This window comes from Meleagris gallopavo, chromosome 3, assembly GCF_000146605.3.
Source record: "Meleagris gallopavo isolate NT-WF06-2002-E0010 breed Aviagen turkey brand Nicholas breeding stock chromosome 3, Turkey_5.1, whole genome shotgun sequence".
NCBI classification, from domain to species: Eukaryota; Metazoa; Chordata; class Aves; order Galliformes; family Phasianidae; genus Meleagris; species Meleagris gallopavo.
In genome coordinates, this window is record NC_015013.2 from 84,838,933 (window position 1) to 84,863,402 (window position 24,470).

The 24,470-nt window shown below is 37.6% G+C and overlaps 1 protein-coding gene across 3 annotated transcripts in view; it reads right to left on the reverse strand.

The window, feature by feature from the left end:
• Positions 1-24,470, reverse strand: part of ASAP1 (ArfGAP with SH3 domain, ankyrin repeat and PH domain 1) — a 166,043-nt gene that overhangs the window by 65,421 nt on the left and 76,152 nt on the right. For all 3 annotated transcript variants that reach the window (XM_010709318.3, XM_010709319.3, XM_010709317.3), the window contains exon 4: positions 1,441-1,513. In XM_010709318.3, the coding sequence (XP_010707620.1) occupies positions 1,441-1,513 (73 nt within the window). The remainder of the gene's footprint in view (positions 1-1,440; positions 1,514-24,470) is intronic.

Here is a 24,470-nt window from a genome sequence, read left to right on the forward strand (position 1 = left end):
TCCAGGTCTGGAGCCCCCAGTACAAAAAAGACAGAGAGCTGTTGGAGAGGGTCCAGAAGAGAACCGCAAAGATGATCAGGGGACTGGAGCACCTCCCCTATGAAGACAGGCTGAGGGAACTGGGCTTGTTCAGCCTGGAGAAGAGAAGGCTGCAGGGTGACCTCATTGCAGCCTTTCAGTACCTAAAGGTACTTATAAACTGGAGGGGAGTCAACTCTTTGAAAGGTTAGATAACAGCAGGACAAGAGGAAATGGATTTAAGTTGAGGGAGGGAAAATTTAGGTTGGATGTCAGGGGGAAGTTCTTTTCCATGAGTGGTGAGGTGCTGGAACAGGCTGCCCAGAGACGTTGTGGATGCCCTGACCCTGGAGGTGTTCAAGGCCAGGTTGGATGGGGCCCTGGGCAGCCTGGTCTAGTATTAAATGGGGAGGTTGGTGGCCCTGCTTGTGGTTAAAGATTCATGATGCTTGACGTCCCTTCCAATCCTTCCAACCCTGGCCATTCTGTGATTCACTGGGGAAAAAAAATCATTAAGCGAAGTTATGGGTAAGTATAGAGCAACAATGTTAGTGACTGGCAGACAAATTAAGAACCTACAACCCACTGTAAGTCCCCCACATCCCTAAGCTGGAGGTAATGAGGCAGCAAACACTCTACCAAAGCAACGCACACAGACTTGTTTTTAAACTAAGGTCACTAAGAAGTGGCTTTGCACAAGGAAAATCCTTGCTAAACTGATTATTTCTGCTGGGGAACAGGAATTTTCTAAAACCCTGTACTTACAACTGTGTAATTGGTTATCCGAAGCTCTACAACTCTGCTAGCATACTTTTGGCAACTTTAAAAAACAATCTGTATTTTGGTTTACATTCGATCATCACTTGTTAATGAACTCAAAATAATCAGTTCATCCTTCAGCTGCCTATCTTCCCATCAAAGTTGTTATTATAACCTCAATACAACAGAGGCTGCAAATGAGGAAAATAAACCTCCACTGTTTTAGCTAACAATGGAGATAGGCAATTTTTATTATATGTATTACTAGGAGAGAGCAAACGTAGATTTTGTTTTCACTGAAAGGTTTTAGCAAGCTATCTCCTGATTTCACCTGGAAGTGCACTCCATAAATTCAGTCTAGGATACCACCTTAGGACGCTGCCCTAGATCTGCACTAGTCCAATGGAGCTGCTTGAAATTTCATGGGAGCAGGAGAATTCTCCCAGAAGCCTTTCAGAACGACAATGCAGGTGAAAGAATCAAAAGAACACAGTAATTTGATGTAAAATCAGCAATGAAAGGAAGTTGTTACACATTTAACCCCAACAGTGGTAAAGAGATAAGCATCTCTTATGCTGTATGTTTCAACAGAATCAACTGCAAGATGCTTTTCAAACAAAGTCAAATGCTACATAATCATGTAAAACTGGAAACAATACTTACCTTGCCCCGAATTATATATTGCTTTCACAGATTTCTTTACTTTCTGTAGTGCAGTTCTATCTTGATCCAATGCCTAAAATGACAATAAAAGAAACTTCAAATATCTGCTTCATTGACCAGAACACCCTACAATATTGAAGAACACAAAAAATACATAGTTTCACAAGTTGGATAAAACTGGTTTTACAATACATTCAGCCTGCAGGAAGGTCTCAGGTCATTCAGCCCCTTCAAGTTGAATTAAAGAACTGATCTGAAAATGGTCTGAAGGCAGAACAGAGCAGCACTGACAGAGCTGAGAAAAAAAAAAACCAATTTTGTAATGGGACAAAGTGTTTAAGATGTAACAAAAATTTTTTACACAAAAATGACCAACAGTAATAAATAGAATCTTCCACTATAACCCTATAGGTTCTACTATAACTAAGCTGCTGGTTTTTGTCTATGGGTTAGTCACACTAGTCTTCTTCAACCTGGAGACACATAATAATATTCTCATACATACATACATATAAGTATGTAAAAAGTATGTAAATGTAACCAAAAACAAAAAGAGGAATGTGGAAGAAATCCCTGAAAAATCCTTTTACTCAGTTACAAATAACTCATGGAAATCACTTTCACAAGTACCACAGGCTCACACAAGCTATCATACTAACTCTTCCTTCTGCACAAAGTAATTTTTTAAATATAAAAGATTGAAAAGTACCAAATAAAAAGACTTAAGATCTGATTTTACATACCATAAAGCTACCAAAAATGAATATTTACATAAGTAGTATTCAAATATGCACTGCCAGGACTCTATACTTTCAGAATCCAGAGGATAAAGTCATTATAAACGAAGGATGAGTTTAGGATTATATTTCTTGGTACTTTCATCTTTGTAAGCAACTGAGCTTCTCCCTACTCCTATTGCAATCCGATGTAAGAAAATGAGTTCACATCAGAAAGAACCATTATAATGAAGCAAGAAATAAAAACCAAGTAAGCAGTAGTCTAGGCTTGTAGAACACAAATCTTTACAAGTACCGGTATCACGTGCAGTGTTCCAGTTAATTTAATTTTGCTTACATGTGAGCTTTGGACATTCTGCATTCAGAACACGTTTTGCACAGTTGCTGCTATACACTGGGAACATATAAGAAATAATTTAAACGTTTGTGTATTTTTTTTTTTTCCCCACCATTTAGGTCATAGCCAATTTCATGGAAGTAATGCTGGATCAGTCATCTCAATCTTCAGCAAAGTTGCAGCGTTTACCACACATTCAAATCTCCAAAGATTGGATAACTTGTGCTTAGAATTTTTGTCAGGACAGCAGCACAGCTAATCTGTTTGCTGGAGCAGACCACAAATCTCACATTGCAGAGATGCTTGGGCAGCCAATATTATTTGCCGGAGGAAAGAGCATAAAGTTTAATGCTCCTGTGGGTATGCTATCTGAAGACAGGCAGACGAATGCACAGCTTGATTCTCCATGAGGCTCAGGGGTAAATTTACAACACTGAAAGCTTCCGTGTATGTGCATTTAGATTATGAACCCACACAGAGAGAGACTTATCAAAGTCTCTCAGCTCTATTGTAGAGCAGTTCACTTTTAACCAAACCAAGTATTACCATCACAGAATCATAGAATCACAAGGTTGGAAACGACCTGCAAGATCATCTAAGTCCAACAATCCTCTCATTACCACTGCTACCACAAGCACTAAACCATGTCTCGCAGCTCCTCATCCAGATGCCTCTTGAACACTGCCAGGGACAGCAACTCCACCACCTCCCTGGGCACCATTCCGGTGCCTGACCACTCTCTGAGAGTCAAAGTTCTTCCTTATGTCTAAAATATGAATACACAATCACAAGAGTCTGAAACAAAAAGAAATGTAGTATTTCTGCTCTTTAACACATAGTTAAAAACCATCATATCCTTCACCATGAAACAATCCTGCAGTAGCTAAAATCAGAATGTTCGAAAACAGCATTGACGTAAATGTTTTCTAAAGCTATTTATCCCATTTTCATTTGCAGCAGAACTGCACATCCAAAATTTCAGGATAAGAAATATTTGTTTCTTTTGCTCCACAGTACATTGCTGGCTTCTACTTGACTTGCATCTTCATAGAAAGAATTAAACATTTCATATTTAATAAAATATTAGGAACTCTTCGTTCCTTTTCAAGTCAGTGCACAGCACGCGATTCTTCTCAGATTCCATTGCAAAATCTGTCAAAAGCTTTTACTTCTGTCAGTGTGCTACGCCAGACAGTTGCAACCATATATTTCCACTGAAGTTTTCCCCCCATCTTCATCTACCAAAAGAGCTCATATGATTCACTTGTTTATTAGGAGTTTGAACACCAGGTTAAGAAATTGCAACCAACACTTGTGAATGGACAGCTGTTAAGGTTGATGAGACTCAGAAGTTAAACTCGCCCTGATGTTTTAATGCCAAAGCGGGCTGGTCACTCAGTAGAAAACAAAAAGGCAAGAAAGATATCACTTGCTTGCTAAAGATACAGATCAGGAAAAAACTGAACAAATAGGCAAGAAAAATCTTGCAAATTGGATTTTGATATTCAATTAAATTTAGCACTAGTATGGAGGAGAAAAGAAGGGGAACATTCATTACTTTCAGAGCAGTCATTGAACAAAGCCATGTACAGAGATGACATCCACTGCCTGAAGGAGACAGAGACCTAAATCAGAATGACACTGCAGCTCAAGTTTTTAGTTTTATATTAGCAAATACAACCTTTAAGTGAACTAGTTTGTCACAATCCAAAATTCTCTGACTAAAACAAATCCAAAAACTTTTGCAATTATATATCAGAGCAAAGCAGAAAAACCCTTCTAAAGACAGAATCCAAAACTACATCCAATTCTAGACATGAAAAACCTATTATTTAATATTTTCCTACTTACGTTTGTTTACACGATTACATATAAAAAATATAAATGCAGTCATTTTGTTTCTAAATATATTACATTCTCCTCAAATGACTTATGCTAATAACTTATAGCTGCATTCTGCTGCCAAAGCACTTTGCTGCACTCAGTACTCAATTTTTATTACCTTTCAAATACATTAAACTAGGAAGAAGCAGCCTTGCTTTCCTCAGTTACATGAAAACACGCTTTCACAATATCATTTCATTTTATTTTGAAGTCTGTAGAATACTGAATGTTTTTATTTCCTGTCATAGGAAACACAAAAGATGATGTTCCAATAAAAGTGACATTAATACTACTGTAATAATGTCTGACGAGATCCAAGGATTCTCTGAGAACAAAAGTATTCAGATGCACTCCTTCCTATGTTCCTACAAACCTAAACTGTTCCTCAGCACCACCCCCAATCCTGTAAAGTACTTTTTCTCCTTGTATGACAGAAGCCATCCTTTTTTAAAAAAAAAAACAAACAAAAACAAAAAAACTTCCCTGGGAGAACATTTTCTTATCCTGAGTACTTTTCCTCATTTTCAGATGACAAAAACTCCTCTACAGGTACCCGCAGCACCAGTTTCCTATATCCTTGGTTGTTTTTCCATGCCAGGTCATCTAGGAAACAGTCATCTTCATTCAAAGTAACGTAAACACTCTTCTTAAAAAAAAAAAAACAATAAAAAAAAATACACCTCTTTAAAGGGAAAAATCACATCTTTTTTACTGTATTGTTATGCACAATCCCTGAGATGTGTCCTGCCAAGGTTTAATCTTCCTGCATTCCACACAGGCACTGCTTTTGACTCTCTTCAACCCGCCAGGACCTCATCTCTTTTCAATAAATGGTATTTCATTTTTGGATCAAGTTTTATTATAGTGACTACTGAATTTAAAACAGAAGTTATACTACCACGCAGTGTGTCAAGTGCTGGATTTCTACTTCTGACGTACCAACAACTGTCAAATGTGCGTTTAGATAGGCCACTAATTGCTTAATTATGAGCTCATGCTTTTAAACTCTCCACATATGTACATACACACACATGTACAAACATACACATGCTTGTGTGCTTGTAGATACAGATCTGTATGTATGGTTAGATACTAAAGAACATCATTAAAAACATTTGATGTACTTATTCCTAACAAATATGAAAACACAGTTTGACCAACACAAAAATCTTCCTTTCTTGACTGAAGTATAAACTACCACACGCACTCATCACAAAAGTGTTCCATGTATGTATAAATTCAGCATTGTCCTAAAACCACACATTTGCACAGAGTGCTACAGTCCCATAAACCCACTAAAGCCTCATGTGGTTTTTTTCTGTGCTTTGCAAACCTTTACAGTTGGAAGAGAAAAATAAAATTTATTTGGTTTAAGTTTACAATAATGAAAAGATGAGAGGCTCAAGACAGTGACAATCACATGTGTACGTCTGCAAACATTATTCATCACTTCAATTAGACGTTATCCAGAGGAAATGCTTTTTCCAACTGGAACAAACTGTTCATCTGTGCACCACAGGAGGTTTAGAATTGCACTCTGTTTTCAGAAAGTTAACTCCAAAGATGTTTATGCCTAAAGCCCACCCACAAAAATAATACGCTGAACCTGAAACATTTTAAACAACTCCAGTACCTCACTCGAGACAAACCCATGACAGAAGCCTGAAGGCCACATGAAAATGCACAATTTCTGTATTTGTGAAAACAAAATACTTCAGGTACTGCAAGAAATTACTTTCATATATAGAGTAATCCATGCAAGATATAAAATCTTTGAAGTTATACATCTAAAAGGAATAGTGAGCGCTTGATAGTGCATGTTTCATTAAGACTAAACTATTTCTCAGAAAATACACAGGATGATACACTGTCTTCAAGGAGCTAAAAAAAAAAGACAACAGCAAAGCAAACAGTCTTTCACTCAGCAACCAATACATTACCCTAAGCCTGGCACTAATATGTCTGACATTATTGCTGTCTGTACTAGGACATATGGCTCCTGCCTGCTTCAGTCCCAACTGTGATATCCATGTAACTATGTCAAAGTAACAGCCATAGCACTCACCAACAGATCAAGCCCTAGCAATTTCCCAAGAAAAGTAACCAAATATCAAGGGCTGGTCTCCTGAAACCTACACATCCAGAAAGGGGCAGACCCCAAAACTCGTTTACCTTGTGCATGGGAAGCGACTCAGGACCCCCTGCCCTCTTCCTTCCCACACCCAGCCTATGTTCTGCCCCCACCAACCACAAGCTTGAAGCCTGTGTCCAATTGCTGCTCTCAGCATGCCTAAATGACAACAATAGGGGAGACATTTAAGCCTCTGTGTAAAAGCTGGATATAGAAGGGCATGTTCAAACTCATTCTGAATTATGTAAAAACTCAAAGGGTCCAAATGTGAGATAAAATAAACATATCACTGAGCATTTATCACTGCAAAAGAAACCACCTACAATTTAGCTGTTATTTACCAGCTACTCCCAAAAGAAGACCAAGATAAGACCAAGATAATCTTCTATAAAAGGAGATAATGCTATTTCCTTGAAGTTTCTCATTATCAGAAAAGCATTTAATCACAAACAAGCAAATAAAAAAAATCTTCAGGAAATATTTTTTCAATTAATGCAAAGCTTGACAGACATCCATCAGTTGAACCTCCCTCTCAACACAGCTGACAGCACTGCATCAGGCCACACAGCGGCCACTCTCCGTCCTGGTGAATGTGAGAAAAGTCACAGCCTTTTAGAGCTGTAAAGGTCACTCATATGAGCAACTCATTTGTCTACTCTCTAAAAAGAACTGCAAAAATAGCCGCTAAATTACTCAAGTACTTCTCAAATGGCAGCACAGCAGAGACTGCTTATAAAATCTCTCTAAAAAGTCCAGTATAGCTAAATTTTAATTTATCTTGACAATTGCCCTTTGGATTCATCCAGGCAATCACGCTCCTACCCAGAAGCCTTGGCTGCAGCAGCACAAATGCAGCTGCTTATTGTTGTCTACTTATGATCACTTCTAGCTAACATGAAATTAGCTAATTTTGTGCATAAAAACACTTAGTGTTAACTGAAAAATAGAGATATGTTTCCAGATACAACGATGAGACAGCTCAGATCCACCTTCCAGCTTCTGCTGTGCAGGAGGTGCTCCAATGACCACTCCTAGTGACAGCACTTGAAAACATCCAGTCACAAACACAAAAAATTCCCTACAAGCAGTAAAACATCTTATCCTGGGCATACGGTAATCCTGGCAACAAATGTTCTTGCCTTTATAGAGGCAACTACATGACTTTGGGTGTAGACTAATGACAACAGTCTGAACATCTCTACTGTCACTCACAATATCCAAACTTATTTCATTATACTCATCAGGTTTACTGCCACCCATTACAAACCTAAGACAGCAAGAATAATGAAGAAAATTTGGCAGTTTTCACATTGCTGCAGTAGTCTTACCCATTTCATACTCCAGCATCAGAAGAAAACAATACCATGATGCATGGGGTAAAGTATGGTTAGAGACCAACCTTAGAGACCCAACTGCATTGTGCAAGATTCTCCCAGGTTGTAAGCACAAACCCAATACTCTGAATAGTGCCATCTCATTTTAAAAGGCCTAACTAAATGCTATTCAGAACAGTTACAAATGGAACAAGATTATTTTCTAAAAACATCGGAAAATATGTGAGATGACATTCAATAGTTGAGGTAAGGTCTTTCAAAAGTAAGCAAGCCAAATAGAAGACTGCATGCAAACAGCATAAATGCAAAAACACTATCGAAGAAGTGACATGATAGCTGACAAATACTATAAAAATGACTCTTTGCAACTCGAATTGGAAAAAATATACAGAAGTCCCCAGTTGCTCCCCCTCCACCACACTTGACTGCAAATTTCCCAGGAGAGTCTTTCAGTTGCCACACCACAGTTTAATACCACAAAATATTTTCCTCCTGTGTTAGCTCTTCTCTTTCTTCTTTTCAAGCCACAAAATATTTTGTAGCATGCTTTGTGTTTGCTATGCCAGTAACTCATGGGTATTACTTAGCAAAGGAAGCAAGGGGAACTAGATCAGGACTCATGAGTTATGGCTATTGCCACCTTCTCAGGCAGGAAAATTCTTCAAATGTCATACAGAGATCCTATGATTTTTTTTTTTAATTTTTTTTAGCAGCTCAAAAATGACATTCAGGGATGAATAAAATACTCACCCTTTCAGCCATCAACAGCATCACAGTGTCGTTGAAATTATTCAGTACACTTCCAGCGCCAAGCTCTGTAAATCTGAATCAGTGTTATTATTTGCTGATATTTATTATTTGCTGGTACCAACCAGCAGCAGAGGTATGAAGGACACATTCATTGTAGACCAAGCTATTTCAAAATGTCACTGCTAATATTGCACCCCTCTTTTTCTCTTGTAAATGAAACTGCATCATCCAGTCTTTTTCCCCCCTTGCTTCAGAATGAAAACAACCCATGTTGTTGGGTTGTGTTCTCCCATCCTTGAAGAAATTGATGCATGATTCAATTTCAGCACTGAGAAGAAAAGCAGGTTTGTAACAATTGCTGTATATAAAAAAAGGATTTTGATATATTTTGAAATATTTTGACTTGTTCCAAATTACAGATTTCAAGAGATCGGAAAAAAGAAAACAGTGTTCCCATTACAGCACAGACTTGAGTACTACAACATTCTGGAACATGGCTCAGTCTGATTTTACTGCTGGAGAGAGCTAAAAGACAAGATTCAATATGATTTCACCTTATATCATGTTAAATCTGTGGCCACCACCACTTACTACGTAATTCAGAGCTACGCTCAAATTATCAGCTAGAATATTCAACCAGCTAATGCTGACTGGTACCACATACAACATGCAGCAACACTTGTAGGAGTACAAGTCTAGAAACAGTATGGATAAAGCCACATTCCAGTAACAAACAAAAATAAAATCACAAAGCAAACAAGGTACTCCTAGGTTAAGTTTTGCAACATGTAACAGCAGTTGTGTTTCTAATCATGATTATTAGACTGGCTTGAGATGACTTACAAAATATTCTCAAAGGGTTTGGAGTCTTCACTTATAGAAGGGAAAATTACATGTGTAAGTCAGATGTGAAGTTCTCAATTTCAATGTCATGTTCATGTCATGTCACGTTTACAGAAGACTTAGACTGGACATAAGGAAAAAGTTTCCTTTACAATACAGAATAGTGAAAAACAGGAACAGGCTGCCCAGGGAGGTGGTAGACACTCAAGGTCAGGCTGGACAGGACTCCAAGCACCCTGATCTAGCTGTAGGTGCCCCTGTTCATTGCTGGGAGTTGGACTACATGATCCTTAAAGGTCCTTTCCAATCATAAGGATTCTATGGTTCATTGATAACAAACATATTCACTGTATATATTTAGCTTTGTAAGGAAAGTTAGGCCACAGGAGACATGATAACAGGAATAGTCATCTTGACCGTCATTTTAATAAAAGTCACTTAAAAAGAAGATGCTCTTCTAGATTGACTTTTGTTTCTTTTGATTAACGCGAAAAATAGTGTAAGTGTACATGACAACTTAAATGTGCATCTAACTTTCACTTAGGTATGGGAAAATCAACAGACTTCTAAGAGCAATGCAGGGCTCAAAAATGTGTGGAATACATATGTAATTGAAGAATATAAACTTCAATTAACAGAATAATTCTATATACAACAATATTGAGAAAGTAGATCTCACTCTCAGGCAAGATACAGTGAAATGAGAAAGAATATCCAAGCCAAAACGAAGACCTACTATCCAGTTATATTCTCTAAAATTCTATTTGGAGACACCAGCACATATTATGTTCACTGGAAAACTTGCTAAGTTTAGAAAGGCATTTAGGAAGGAATTTAAGTCTTCTGTGCATACACATTAAGCTATAATCAAGGATGAAAGAAAAGGGTATAATAACAATGCTGAAATCCTACAGCGTGAAGTAGTATAAAATCCTTGCAGGGTAGAGTTGTTTAAACTTTACGTATAACCTGAAAAAGTTATTGGGACGACACAGAAGTTGCCCCTTCTCCTTCCATAGGAATGGCGCTTAGAACGTGGTTATTTTAGAGTTTTTGTTTTTAGAGTAATTGTTTTAAACCCACAATAGAACTTAAAGAAATTTAGCAGTAACACTTCCAGTATGGTAGGAAACAGCACAGAGTTCTTTGCAACCTACCTATTATTTATTTCATAGCAATTTTTAACAGGATCATGTTTCAGTAAAAACAGTGCTATCCCATTTTTCTTTTAAGAACAGACATTCTTATCAAATATTTTATATATTTTAAGAATATCAAACATCAGACATAATAATTGCATTATATTCCATTTAGAAAATGCTATTATTGTCTTACCACAAATTTAACTGAATATTAGTAACATAAGTAACACCCTACATAAGTATACTGTTGTATCAGTACTGAACAATTAATATTTTGTCAGGCAATACTTAATATCCTCCCCCTCTTCAAATAAGTCACAGTTTTATGATGCTTTTCAATCAGTTTAATCACTCTGGGAAGTATTAAGAAGCAGCTTGTGATAGGAGGCATCTGATGAGTTGGGGCTTCTAAAGAATTCAGATTCTGCAAGTTCCAAAGAAGAATTTCTCAAAAAAAACATATGCAGCACCCAATTACGAGGTTCAAGTTCACAGGATGTAGAAAAGACCACATCACACAGAGCCATCCCCACCTCCCTGAAAATTACACAGACTTTTGCACTAGGTTCCCAGGCAACAAACTTTCTAGATAATTCACGGATAGTAAATCAGAGGCATAAGATACTTAGACACAGTAGTATTAACATCCTGGAAACCAAAATTCTTGCTCTAATAAATGGCAATGGAAGTTTATTCCATAACAATCATATTCTAGCTGCAGCTACTGATTTTTAGTTTATTACTTGGAAGAAAAAAAAATAGAAAGAAAACAAAAGAAACTAAGAAATATCCCTGTTTTTGTTCTGATGCTAGGTTTTCAGTCTGTTTACTCTCCTCTCTCCTTTCAGAAGAGGTTTTTTTGTTTGTTTGTTTTTGTTTTTGTTTTTAAACATTAGTTCTTACTTAAGAGCATCTAAAACACAGACCCCAGACTACCTTTCCTGTAACAAGAAGCAAGTAAGGTGAAAGTAGAATTGGCTGCAGTTAATCACTGGCATTTCCAGCACAATCAGCTTGAATATAAATCAATGCTCTGAGAGCAAAACTGTAAATAACACTTCTGGGTAAAGAAAGAATGAGAAAACAGTAGTTATAAGGAAAATACTATAGGCTTTTTTTAGTTACTACATTTTTCAAACAGCAGCCTTACAGCTGAAGAGGATATATAGTACTTCAAAAGAGAGCAGGTTGGCAGTACTCCTTTCTCTAAAATGGGGAATATGATTCAGAATTGAAAAAGTCATTTGGGAAAGATGATGAAAACCAGGAGTACTAACACAGCTTTTGTGCGGACCAAGCTGATCATTGCCAAATAGTTTTTCATTCTCTTCCAATATGTAAATAGAAAACACACATTAAACTTCAGCATAGGATGAATCAATGGCACAGTTTAAAGCCCACGCAAAACAGACATAATTACATAATAAAATATATTTAGCTTGATACTAAGTTACTCATATATTGATCAAATATTTCTACATTATTTTATGTGCATCATTTGTCCCCCTCCCAACACACACCTTTCTGAAGGACAAAACTAAGACTAACACCAAAAATCATTAATTTATGGTATTTATCTAAAAGTTACCTTGTTTATCAAAGATGATTTCTTAATTCCAGCTCACTCAGAAATTATATCAGTTAATCCTAATGAAAGTAGTTAGAGCTTAAATAAATTTAACATCTAACTTGAGCCTTAAGGGTACACGAAAAGCTCAGTCTATCGGTCCATTTCACTTTTAAGTGAAATCAAACTTCTAAAATGAGAGTAGATTAATAGAGTGTGGCATTTTAAAACTGAATTATGTCAAACAAACTCTCACAAAGATGAAAAAAGCAACTATGAACAGAGCATTAATTTCTATATTTATAGTCTATTCTCAAACATCCTTATACTTACATGATGCAGGATATGATACAATAATACCACCAACAAATGCACTACATTTTCATGACCACTTATACTTAACCAGAAAGGGACTTTTCCTCCATCCCCCCCCCCTCCCCGCCCCCGTTAAAGTTCTAAAACTTCATTACTAAAAATGTAAAATATCTAAAGAATTTAGTTTGGTAGAGCATATAAATATGAAGATAGATTTTTCTTACTTTCCTTAGGAAATAAAAATAATTTTACTGTTTCACATGTATTTCATATATTCAAAATATAATTACAAAGTCAAATTACATATTCAAAATACAATTCATATCTTCAAATAAACACTACGTGTACATGTAAGGTTAAGAGTCTCTCTAGAATGCAGAATGGATGTATGTAGAAAATGGTAATAACAAAATTTAGACAGGAAAGATGAAAGCAAATAAAAGCTAAAAATCAATAGCATGATGTCAATTATCCCGTGTTCTAGATGGTGTACTACAACAGAAGCAAGAGGCTAGCAGCATGCCTACAAATTTCTGTGAGAAGTTGCAGCACTCACTTGCTCAGTAGATATCTGAAGGAGATATTTTTCTGTTCCCTTCTGTCAACCACTCACTGCCATACATATGTACCAGCAGGCTAATGTTCAAAGAGTCACTAAGTCAGGAAATCTTATGAAAATTACCCTTTTGTTGCATTACTACCAGCACAAAGCAGGACAGCTGCACACAGCTCTACCCCTTTAAATCTGCATACAAAGAACCATTGAGGTTGGAAAAGACCACTAAGGTCATCTGGTCCAACCATCAACCCATCCCCACCATACCACTCAGCCATGTCCCTCAGTGCCACATCTCCACATTCCTTGAACTGCAGGGACAGTGACTCCATCACCTGCCCAGGCAGCCTGTTCTAATATCTCACCACTCTTTAGGAAAAGAAATTTTTTCCTAATATTGAACCTGAAATATAGAATCATAAAATGGTTCGGGTTAGAAGGGACCTTACAGATCTTCAAATTCTAACACCCTTGTCTCAGGTAAGGCCACCAAATATATACCAGATTAAAATCCCCATATGACTATAAACTGAGGAGACACTAATATTAAATATTTCACTTAAATTGAGAACTGTTCCAATGATACTGCTTCCCTTGCAATCCACGTTCATTTGAACCATGAAAACACACATTGAAATTGTAACGCTTTGCTCCTTTTTCACAGAGCTGATTTCTAAGGATCTGTTACATGAAGGTGTAAGTTAAGATTCAATTTTCTCCTTTGCCTGCAGGGGTGACTCAGGCTACAGCTTTCCTTTTCTAATCTCACATTCCTTCACCTGATTTGAAAATGGTTATATCCCTTAGACAGTCAGTTATTTAAACCAGAGTGCTCACTGGAGTTGCTGATGATTTTTCTTGTGATCTTCAGAAGCACATAAACCACTACCAAGGTATAGACTGAAGCTTTAAATCCGCAGCGAGATACAGAGAGTGACTGCACTTGAAAACACAGATCAAGCACCATCTGAAAAGCACACTATGCAACTTCCCACGTGCTCTGTCATTCACTCAGAATGTGAACTGTAGAAGTGAGGAGTTTCCCTTGACAGAGCTCCCCACTGCCCTGTTAGAGCATCCCACAGAGCGCAAGGCAAGGCCAAGGCCCAGCACCTGCCTGGCCTCAGAGGCCTACACAAATCCCAAAGAGCAAAGAGCATTTCTAAGGTTTCTGTGCATCTCTGCCCTATTCCCTTGCTGTCTGCTATGGACTATGTCAGATAAGATCCTGGGCTTTTACCAGCTCCTGGTCTATCCCAGTACACCTGCACTTTCACTCAGTAATGGTATTGTTGTGACATATGCTGTAGTGAAAGGAATTCATCAGAAGATAACTATATAAAAAACCACCACCAAGCAACAGAAAAGTATCAATTTAAAAAAAAAAGACTGGAGAGAGTAAGAGAAAAGAAACAAAACCAAAACCACAGTAAAAAAAAGCACTAACGAAAACTGATTTTTTTTTTGTCTTGGTTTTTTTTTTTTGTAGATCTGAATCACAGAAACGTAGAGGTTGGAAGAAGCCTCTGAGGATCATGCAGTCCAACCCCCAATCAGTGCTATCATTGCAAAATCCCAAGGAAAGGTATTTAAGCACAGAGAGGAGGAGGTTTTCTGACAAGGTTAGCAATAGTTCAGCATCAAGGTGTTAAATGAACCATTTTGGTCACTGGACTACTGGAACACTTCATACATGTCGGTTTTTAAACATACACGGCCATTATATATTTCACAAGTTACACTGATGTGCTCTAGCAAAATCAAATGAATAAGCTCACAAGAGAGTAAACAATCTGTTCAAGTTTCCATTTCCTATCTTACAGCATGTCAAATTCAAAAGAAGAATGAAAGCCTATTTTGTTTCACATACAGAATGAGGAATGTTTGCTTTTAGAGTCATACAAAAACAAGAATCATAGCTCTGATTTACTGCCAGTCTTAACAAGGACAGCTGTTTGATAGGGCATTTTTTGCACTAAGCCTCACTGTCAATTAACTTTATGTTATTTCAGACCATCCCATCTTTGAAAGGAAACCCACTGAACTAATGCATTCAACTGAAACTCTAAGCACATGGAAAAATCTTTCGGGCAAGACATTTCGTTTTGCTAAAATCCATAATCCTTTCCAGAAAAACAAACTGACTATCATTAAGCTGGCTGCTGGCTCCTAGCCTGTTTAGAACACCATTTTTGTAATATAGATTTTCTTTATACATATTCTGCCTTGGTAAGAATCTTGGTGCATCCAACACTGAAGAGAATAATCATGCTGACATCAGTCCTTTATTGATGTCCTTACCATTGACCACAACAAAGCATGGCATGTGAAAAGTAACTTCCTTGTCACACAGACTACTTTAACAACATAAAGTTATTTGTGATTAATAATCTACCAAGAAAATCATGACAATACTCCAATTTACATAATTACAGGTTAGGACTAGATGAAGACGAGGGAAAACAGAGATAGTCATAGGAGAGAGTAAATGGTACTAAGATGTTGCCTTGAAGTCAAAAGTTCTGGCTCAATTCACAACAGCTTTTATGGAATTCCAGCTCAAAACGATAGAACAGAATATCAAGACAAGTATCGTTGCATACTGTCTCCATCCTCTTTCCGTATGCATCTATTTCTCACCTCTGTTAGGGATAGTGACAGATCTGACAAGCAAAGGTATTTAAATTCACATGACCGTAAGTCTTTCCTTGCAATTCACACAAGGATATTGCAGGACTCTATTTTTGTCTTGGCTTATTAGAAGGTGCCACTAGTTAGCAAGCACAGAGTAAATCCCATACCTGGCAACTACAGTCCTTCAAGCTTTTCATGAATGTTGCATTGTCTGGCTCTAAGCAGTGCACAGAATGCTAAGGGCTGCATTTGAGCAGGACTGAAGGCAGGGCACAAATAGAGCAGAGCAGGAGAAAAGGAGGCTGTGTGCAATGATGCAAAAAATCCTATTGCTGATTTGTATTCTGCCTGAATAAGAGGAAGAAACTAAGAAAACCTCCAGCGAAACTAAGAAAACCTCCAGCTCATTCAAATGAGGAATATAAATAGATGGTTCAGTAAAGAACTATTTTTCTAAGCACTGGCATTTGGAACATATTCAAACTTCCCTTATATATTTAGTTAACATAAAAGGTAACATTTGCTAATCACAAAATTGGAGTGTACCAAAATTTGGATATAGGCTGATTTAATGCCAATGTTACAAAGCTTGTGTTATGTACACAAATAGAAATTAAAGTCACAGTACAGTAGGCGATGGCAACTATATCTCCCATGGTGGATGTGATTGTATGGTACATTTCATAATAGTTATCAAAAGATGAAAGAAATGGAGGGCCATTAACGAGGGAGTCTTACTAATGTTGAACTGAAAGTCACAAGCACTGAGAAAAAGAATTGTTAGGGAAATTATACAGTGAAAAAAAATAAGCAGCACAGTGGTATTTAAATATGCACCATAATAAGAAAGTGACGAAGGAGAAAATTTGCAATTCAGAGCCTTTTCAAGTTGTGTTTTTCACATGCAGCTCCTTTTTCAGGAGAGTGCACAAATACAAAGCTGCCTTAGAGAGGGAAGCAACTCCTAGGTGAAGCTTTGCTGCTCTTTCAAGGAGTCGATGAAAAACAAAAACACAGCACACACATTTGAGCTGCACTACATAAAATTGACTGAGCACATTAGATCTGATCTGGAAGAAACCTGACATGCATCCAATCTGCTCTGTAGATTGCATGACCTGTAGTAGGACTGCATCATCCAGTTTATTTTTACTCAAAAACAATCCAGTTTTGTCTACTATAAAATTGCTCCATGACATGAGACGTGGCATAGCAGGAGGGATAACTAGGAAATCTGCTTCAAAACAACACTCAGGCTCCAAACATGAACACAGTTCACAGTGCTGAAAATTGAGACCGCCAAGATTTCTTGTCAGATAAATGTGATTTTCATATGATAGACTACCATATGCTCACTCATTCTCTAGTTCATTAAGTTTTGTGCTCGTTTTATAAATTCAATGCTCCTTTAAAGTACAAACTGTGGGCTATATATCGGCTGCACAGAAAACGTCTACTATCACCAGGCTACCACAGGGCAAGGCAAGCTCTCCTTTTAGTACTAGATAGTATCCAACAACACCAAACCAACCCACCATGAAAGCTAAGGGTGACTCTTGTTGCATTTAAGCACGATTTAGTATCTCTAACTCTAAACAAGCTTCATTTGAATGAAATTTTCTAAGTAGCTTCATTGACATGCTGGCAACAACCCAAGAATCTACCACATTCTACTTTCACCTACACCCAAAAGAAAGCAGAAGAAAACGAAAGTCATACATACAAACTCCATCCAAATGGCTTATAGGTTGTTGACTGCAGCAGCTTGACAAGGCTGAGGCTACTATAGCTCAGCATTCTGAGGTCTAGGCAGTACTGAGGCAGAACACACAATTCCCACATGGTGCAAACGGCAACAACAGCTCCATCCCGCTCTCTTCTACAGCTGAGGGGACAGAAAGTGTATTTCTGCAGCATAACATGCCTCTTGCAGAGGCAGACACATGCAAATGAGTCTCACAAGAAATTCTGAGACCTTATGGTGCCTCTGTAGTTGGCTTCTACCTGCTGGTCCCTCCAGCAGCCAGTTGGCAGACCTTCAGGCCCTGTCTCTCTTATGCATGCTTCAATACCTGTCTTCCAAGTATCTTATCTATCCAAAGCTTAATAATAGCCCTTCTTAGGATTTGTTAACTTAATATTGCAGACTGATTTGCATAACAGTACACTCAGGATGCATGTACTCCAGTCGTTGACACCCCAAGATATACAGGTCCCATGAACAAAAGTCCAACCCTGGCACTTACAAAAGAGCAAGGAGAAGAGGGCCCTCACTGAGGGAAACAGTTCAAATTTAAGTTTAATAAGACGACAGATGGACTGTACTGCTGAGACATAGAATAGGCATGGCCAGAAATGCATGCTAACTAGCAATCCTTTTTACATGTGATCAGCCTCTTTATCCCCTTACCCTTCTATTTTCCTATGCTTGTCCCACCCCAAACCACCTCAAATCTTCCCTTTCCCTAAATTTGGTCCTTCCTCTAAAAATTTCATTACACCTTTACAATCCTGTGTTGCTTTTCCTCTTCATCCAATGAGACTCATGACATAGAGTACAGTCTGTAAAGTGATGAGCTTTTGATTCATCTTGAGGGGATCTTACATCTGGACAATAGAGCTGTCAATTTCTCTGTAACAGACTCAGGAGGAATCAAGTCAGGAGGTTCCATTTCTGCAACTAGTAAGATTTCCCCACTTGCCTTATAGTTCTACTGACTCCCTTTGTGTTTGTGGAGATGAGTCTTACCACATAACCTATCATTATCTCCACTAAAGAGAAAGCCAGACAGACTGCACTGTTGTACACTTTGTGCCTCAAATACTCAGAAGTTATGGTGCTGTGATATGAAAAAAGTACTTATTTTAAAACTAAGAAATCAATTCAGAACCTTACTAGAATGTACATGACATTCCAGATACTCTTAAAAAAAATCTGAAGGCAAATAAATTTTCAATGGGTTAAGGACTTGTTCTGTCCAATTACATGATAATGAATGTTATTCCATAGATGGTGTAGTAAAATAATATAAAAGATAGCAAAATTATCAGCTTCAGGAAAGGCTAGAGTATTCTCTCATACTAGCAAAGTATCCAATCACAAGTGAACCTTCTTTGGGTTCAAGAACCTTGCAACCACTGAACAAAGGCTCTGATCAGACAATTGCAGCACATGAAAGAAAATGAATACGGTTTCTGACATAAAAGAGGAGTACAAGACAGCATTTGGTAGCATGACAGAAGTCTTTTCAAGTTTCTTCTGACATCATGAAAGAGAAATATGTAACATCAGAGCGTGCTATAGGGAGTTCCTAGCAAACATAGCAGGTATCACAGAAGTCAAAGAAACTTCTTTTAAGTTTACAAGCAAATGCAGCTAGAATCAAGGATGGGCACAAGTAGAAGTCAGCAAGAACAAGGCAATAAGAAAAAGTAAAAGCTCTAAGAATACTCCTCCCTCTGAAGAGAAAAAAAAAAACCCACACAGCTGAAAATGTTTATACAGGCTACCACAACTATTTTGTAAGAATCACGAGACACTAATTTCTCATGAGAACAATCTTCAAGATAAAGCACTTTTTTTTTTTCATCTGTATCCCACAGACCAATACATTTGCAAAGGATTGGATAAAAAAAAAAATCTCCTTAGAAATCCCTGGAAAAGCAGAGATTCTCACTCTTGCTATAGGCAGACCTCAGCACGACCCATAGACTCAAGTTACTGCATGTCACACACCTCTCTAAGAAGTAAGGATCATAGTTTCCTCATGCCTGCCTCCCTGCATATCACTCAAAATTCACCACCTTCGGTGATAAACCTTTTAACTTGCTGACCTGCAAGATCCAGTCCATTCACATAATCCTGTGCAGTCTTATCCACCTATCATTGAAGCTTTTGATGTTTTCCACTTTTTTAAAACCTAAAACCGGTCCAAATAACCACAGCATGCACAGTCTTTCTCCATTCTTCCTCTTCCTCCCATTTTTGGGATTTCATGATTACTCCCATCTTCTCGCTCTGTTTAAGAATTCTCAGCGTGTTACAAAATACATTTAGTTACAAAAGGTCTGACTGAGAATTCAGTGAAAATCCTTCAAAAAATACATTAATTCCCCTACATACCCAGCTAAGCGACAATTAATACATGTATCCAAGAAAATTGCAAACTATCCCATGAACATAAGTTACATTCTCGAAGACTAACCAAACATAACGGTTAGCCTTCGAATATTTAATGACTATAATACAATAGAAGCCTTTACCTACAACTCTAGTAAAAAATTCAGTGTTTCCTAGGTATCATCAGAGACCCAGCATAGTAAGTAAGTTAAAGGGAAAATGCAAAACTTCTTCAAAATTTCTTATTTTTTTGAAGAAATGGTTTCCAACTTGGCCAACCCCAAACCATACTGCTGCTCACTCTTGCTTCCATGTGCACAGCAGGACTTGCAGCCAGGTGCTTGAAGGCAGGCAGGATTGTGTAACTCAGTGCCAGCACAAACACCCTTCAACTTCAGCTAGTCACGGTGCTTCATACTACAAGAGCAGATCCTACAGAAACTTCCTCTGTGAAAATCTAGAAAGACTAAGAAATAAAACTTCCTGTGCAGTCTGTAGTACTCTGCAGCCTTGTTTTGTCTAGGATACTGAATGTATGAAGTGTTATTGCTGTGATGAAGCATCAACATACTTCAGCTATGTTCAGATAATGCAGAGAATCCTTAGTCTTATAAGAAGCTTATGTGAAGCTGAAAGAATAAATAGACTAAAATATTCAGCTGGAGGCAATTTTCTACTGTAGCAAAGATTTTGCAAGAAACTACCAGTACACATTTCTGAAACTTGCAGCTAAAAAATCAAATGCCTTGCACATCTCTCAGTTTTACCGTTCAACAGCTAATCTAAAAAACAAAAAGATTCTCTGCGGGCAAAACTCAGGGCTGGTTCTATTAACATAATGAATCCAAAATGCATTTCTGTTTGGTAAAAAATGATTGATATAAAACTGACACTTTGAATTAAAATAGTCTTATTAAACCATTTTGCAATTTGGAAAGATCCCAGTGGAAGGGACAGCCATGGCATTGTGCCTTTCTACTATGGAAACTTGACAGACTTGCTTTTGAGTAAGGGATCTGTACAAAAACCTACCACTACTTGGTATACAGAAATAACACTACTTAAAAACCAAATTCTCCCCTTAATGTCTTATAGAACACAGATGTCTTGGCAAGGTTGTTACTATGCAAGAAGAAAAAAACCCAACAAGCTATTCAACCAACTTTGTGTTGCGCCTGAACAGTCACATGCTCATTTGAGACCTCTATTCTGCTCATGCCTCAAGCCAGTATAAAGCTTTCTGTTGTTTATTTGCATGAGCAGCAGTTTTCAAAATGTTTTGATTCTCTGCATCACAAAAAATCAACTCCTATAGAATTCATTCATTCGAAATAAGAGCAAGTCCTAAAAACCAATAACTTATTAATAATGTATGCATGTCCATACAATGCAAGTTAGGTGGTTTTGTGCTTTTTTTTTTAAAAAAAAAGAAACCTTAGACATATAACCAACATAGAGCACCTTATAAAAACAAACTGAACTGTTAATAACAATCCCTGTACGCTCCCAGCCTGAAGCAAACACAAAGTAGCTCAGCCCATATTTTCACAGGTTACTTTGCATTAACAGCACCACACAGACAAATACAACTACCTACCTTAGAGGACTTAACTACATCTGCACCACAGATTACAAAGGAGCATTATAAGCAGAAATCACACTTTCTAAATCCCCCAGCAATTCCAAGGCAACTCAACTGCTATTATTTCAAAAAATACCAAGAAAGACACTGAAATGTATTTGCCCTAAAGGTATCTTTCACGCTCTCTGAAGATGAAAGATAATTGTCAGCTTGGAGCCAGATCGATCGAAGCTGCTAGTAGAAGGGGATATAAAACCAGAGGGCCACTGATTTGCCTGCCCTGTAAATACTATCATCTGAGGTGTCTTAAACACATCTATTTGATCTGAACATCAGAGAGGACATTGCAGGGGTGTGATTTGTGGGGTTTTATTCTTCAGTAAAAAAATAAAAATTAACACCAGTATCAGCAAACATAGAGGAATAGTTGTTTTAAAAGTTCGTACTACAATTCATTCATCAAAAGTGACACAAGATCAGGGATATTCTCTATATTGCTTGTGGATGCCCCATCCCTGGAGGCATTCAAGGCCAGGCTGGATGTGGCTCCTGGCAGCCTGGTTTAGCTGTTGGTGACCCTGCCCAGAGCAGGGAGTTGAAACTAAATGCTCATTGTGGTCCTTTTCAACCCAGGCCATTTTATGATTCAATAAAATGTTTATTAATATATTTTTTTGCTCCTGAATTTTGCACCTTATTGTATAAAGTACCTTCAGAGTATGAGAATTTTTGAATGAGTTACTCATTTTTAAGACCATGCTTTTATTAAAGTTGCACTAAAAGAATTAGATACACGTGATCCTGAGAGAAGATAGACAATGATGGATGAAAGCAAATGATTTTGTTTAGTCAAACCTAAGAGATAGGTCATTCCACAGCCCCCTTCACACTTGATAAGCAGGTATGGGTTACTGCCTACCTTTGTCTTGAGCTCCAGAAAAAAGCTACAGATTTCATTGAGGCTGGAATTAATTCAGTGCCAGTAACGATACATATTTATTTCAATCAATCACTCGCATTTATTATGGTCAGCACAGAATACAACGTTCAATCAAAAAAAATATTTGCTACAAGCATGTTACATTGCAATTCACCAAAAAGAAGCAGGAAAATTTTACTCCACTCTCAGGCAGACATTTGCTAATTAGCTATACAACAGGCTAGTTTGCAAGGTACCCTGACCCACATGTGTATCTCCGAGAAACAAAGAAAAATCTGGAAGAAGATTGAAAGATGAGACACCCTCCCCCCTTTTCTACCTAGGATTTCAAGGCTATGATATATCATGCCCACAACTCTGCATGGACTGGCTGTCCTGAGTGTTCCTCCAGCTGCAGCAGGAGCTAAGATGAAAGGCAGAATCCAGGACAGGCACACGCTGATGCAGTGTGCTAGCACAGGAAAGAGGGAAAAAGCACTAAGTGAAGGCTGCTGCAACATGATTAAATATCATTTTATATCATTTATTTAATTTTGCATACATTTGTAGAAACATCTGTAATATTTTTGTCTATATTAGTCATGAGTAAATGTTTCAAAGTCACACTTCACTTTTATTTGAATAAAGTGTTTTCAGGTAAATAAGTAGCAGTAAGTTTCTCATTTCACCAGGCAGCAATTACAAAAGAAGGGCACACTCCAGCTTCCTACTGGATCCTTCAGAGCATGCAAGGGATTAACAGAAACACACAAGTTGCATTTCAGCTGAGAGTGCAGGCAACAAAATGGTACAGCAGGATGAGGAACTCTGAAAAACTCTAAAACTGTGTCCACACAAATTCAGGTTCTTCTGCAGCTGTCCAGATTTCCAAAGACTCAATGTCACCCATGGTCAGCCTCAGTTTGAGCAGTGTGTGCAAGTTTGGGCCCTTATATAAGAAGGACATAAAACAATAATATTCCCAAAGGAGGGCTGGAACTCCTTCAAGCACTACTTTTATTATACATTTGCAGACCAACGCCTACAAAAAGCCACACTTTTCAAAACTCTCAAACTTGCTACTTTTGCAGTGATTTTGAAGAACTGACTTAAATGCCATTTAAATACTCTTCTCAGTAAAACTAGTTTCTGGCAAATACTTGTACACAATTTCACACTAATCTTCTAAAAAGCATTACATCACCAAACTGTGACAGCAATCACTAATTGCTATCCATTAAAAAGAAAAAAAAAGTTAGCAAGAATCCTTCAAAGACATCTCTCAAACAACACATTTCTGACTGGAGGAAAGCCACTGTTCTCAGTTATCCCAGTAGTTCATTGTGACCTGTTAAGGCCACCCTGGCTCGTAACATGAAAAGAGCTAGGAATTTCCTTGATCAATCATGGAATGGCTTCAGCTGGAAGGAGCCTTAAAGAACATCAGGCTCCAGTCCCCTGCTGTGGGCAAGGTTATTCATCAGCCTTAAGCAGCAAACCGTCAGTCACACAAAGTAAACTTGATATGAACGTTTCCTCTGCTTTTGGCCCTAATATGAAACCTGGTAACTTCCTAACCACACAGTCATGCTTCACTCATGTTACTGCAATACTGTGATCTATGAAAGCTCATTTCTCTATTTCAGCTTCTTTTAATCTGCTTAGTAAGCACACTTGGAACCTGGTTGCAGTGAGAGCATACCCATAGTACTGGATACAAAAGTTTAAAATCTGAGGACTAGAGAAGGGCAAATACTGAGACGAGTACAGAACAAAAAACAAATAACTATGCAAATTCATGCAAGCTAAAAATAATGAAGTTTCTATTTGTTGTCAATTTGCAGGAATAACTACTCCTTTTCTTCCTAAATTACAATTTAGTTTTTACAAAAAAAAAAGAATTAAAAATCTGAAGCAAATCCATTATACCTAAAAGCAGATCTTTAAGAATACTTGAAAGTCAAACCCTGAAATATTCAGAACATGACAGTAAATAACATTCATTTAAAGTTTACTAGCTATCATAAGAAAAAAAAAATAACAAGAGCACAGAGCAAGACATCAAAACTGTAATATGGTTACGAAGCCAGCATTTAAAATTACTGAATAATCCATTCACCTATATGCAACTTTAGTACTAACATGCTGTAATACAATCCTTTGAAAGAAACTGAAATAA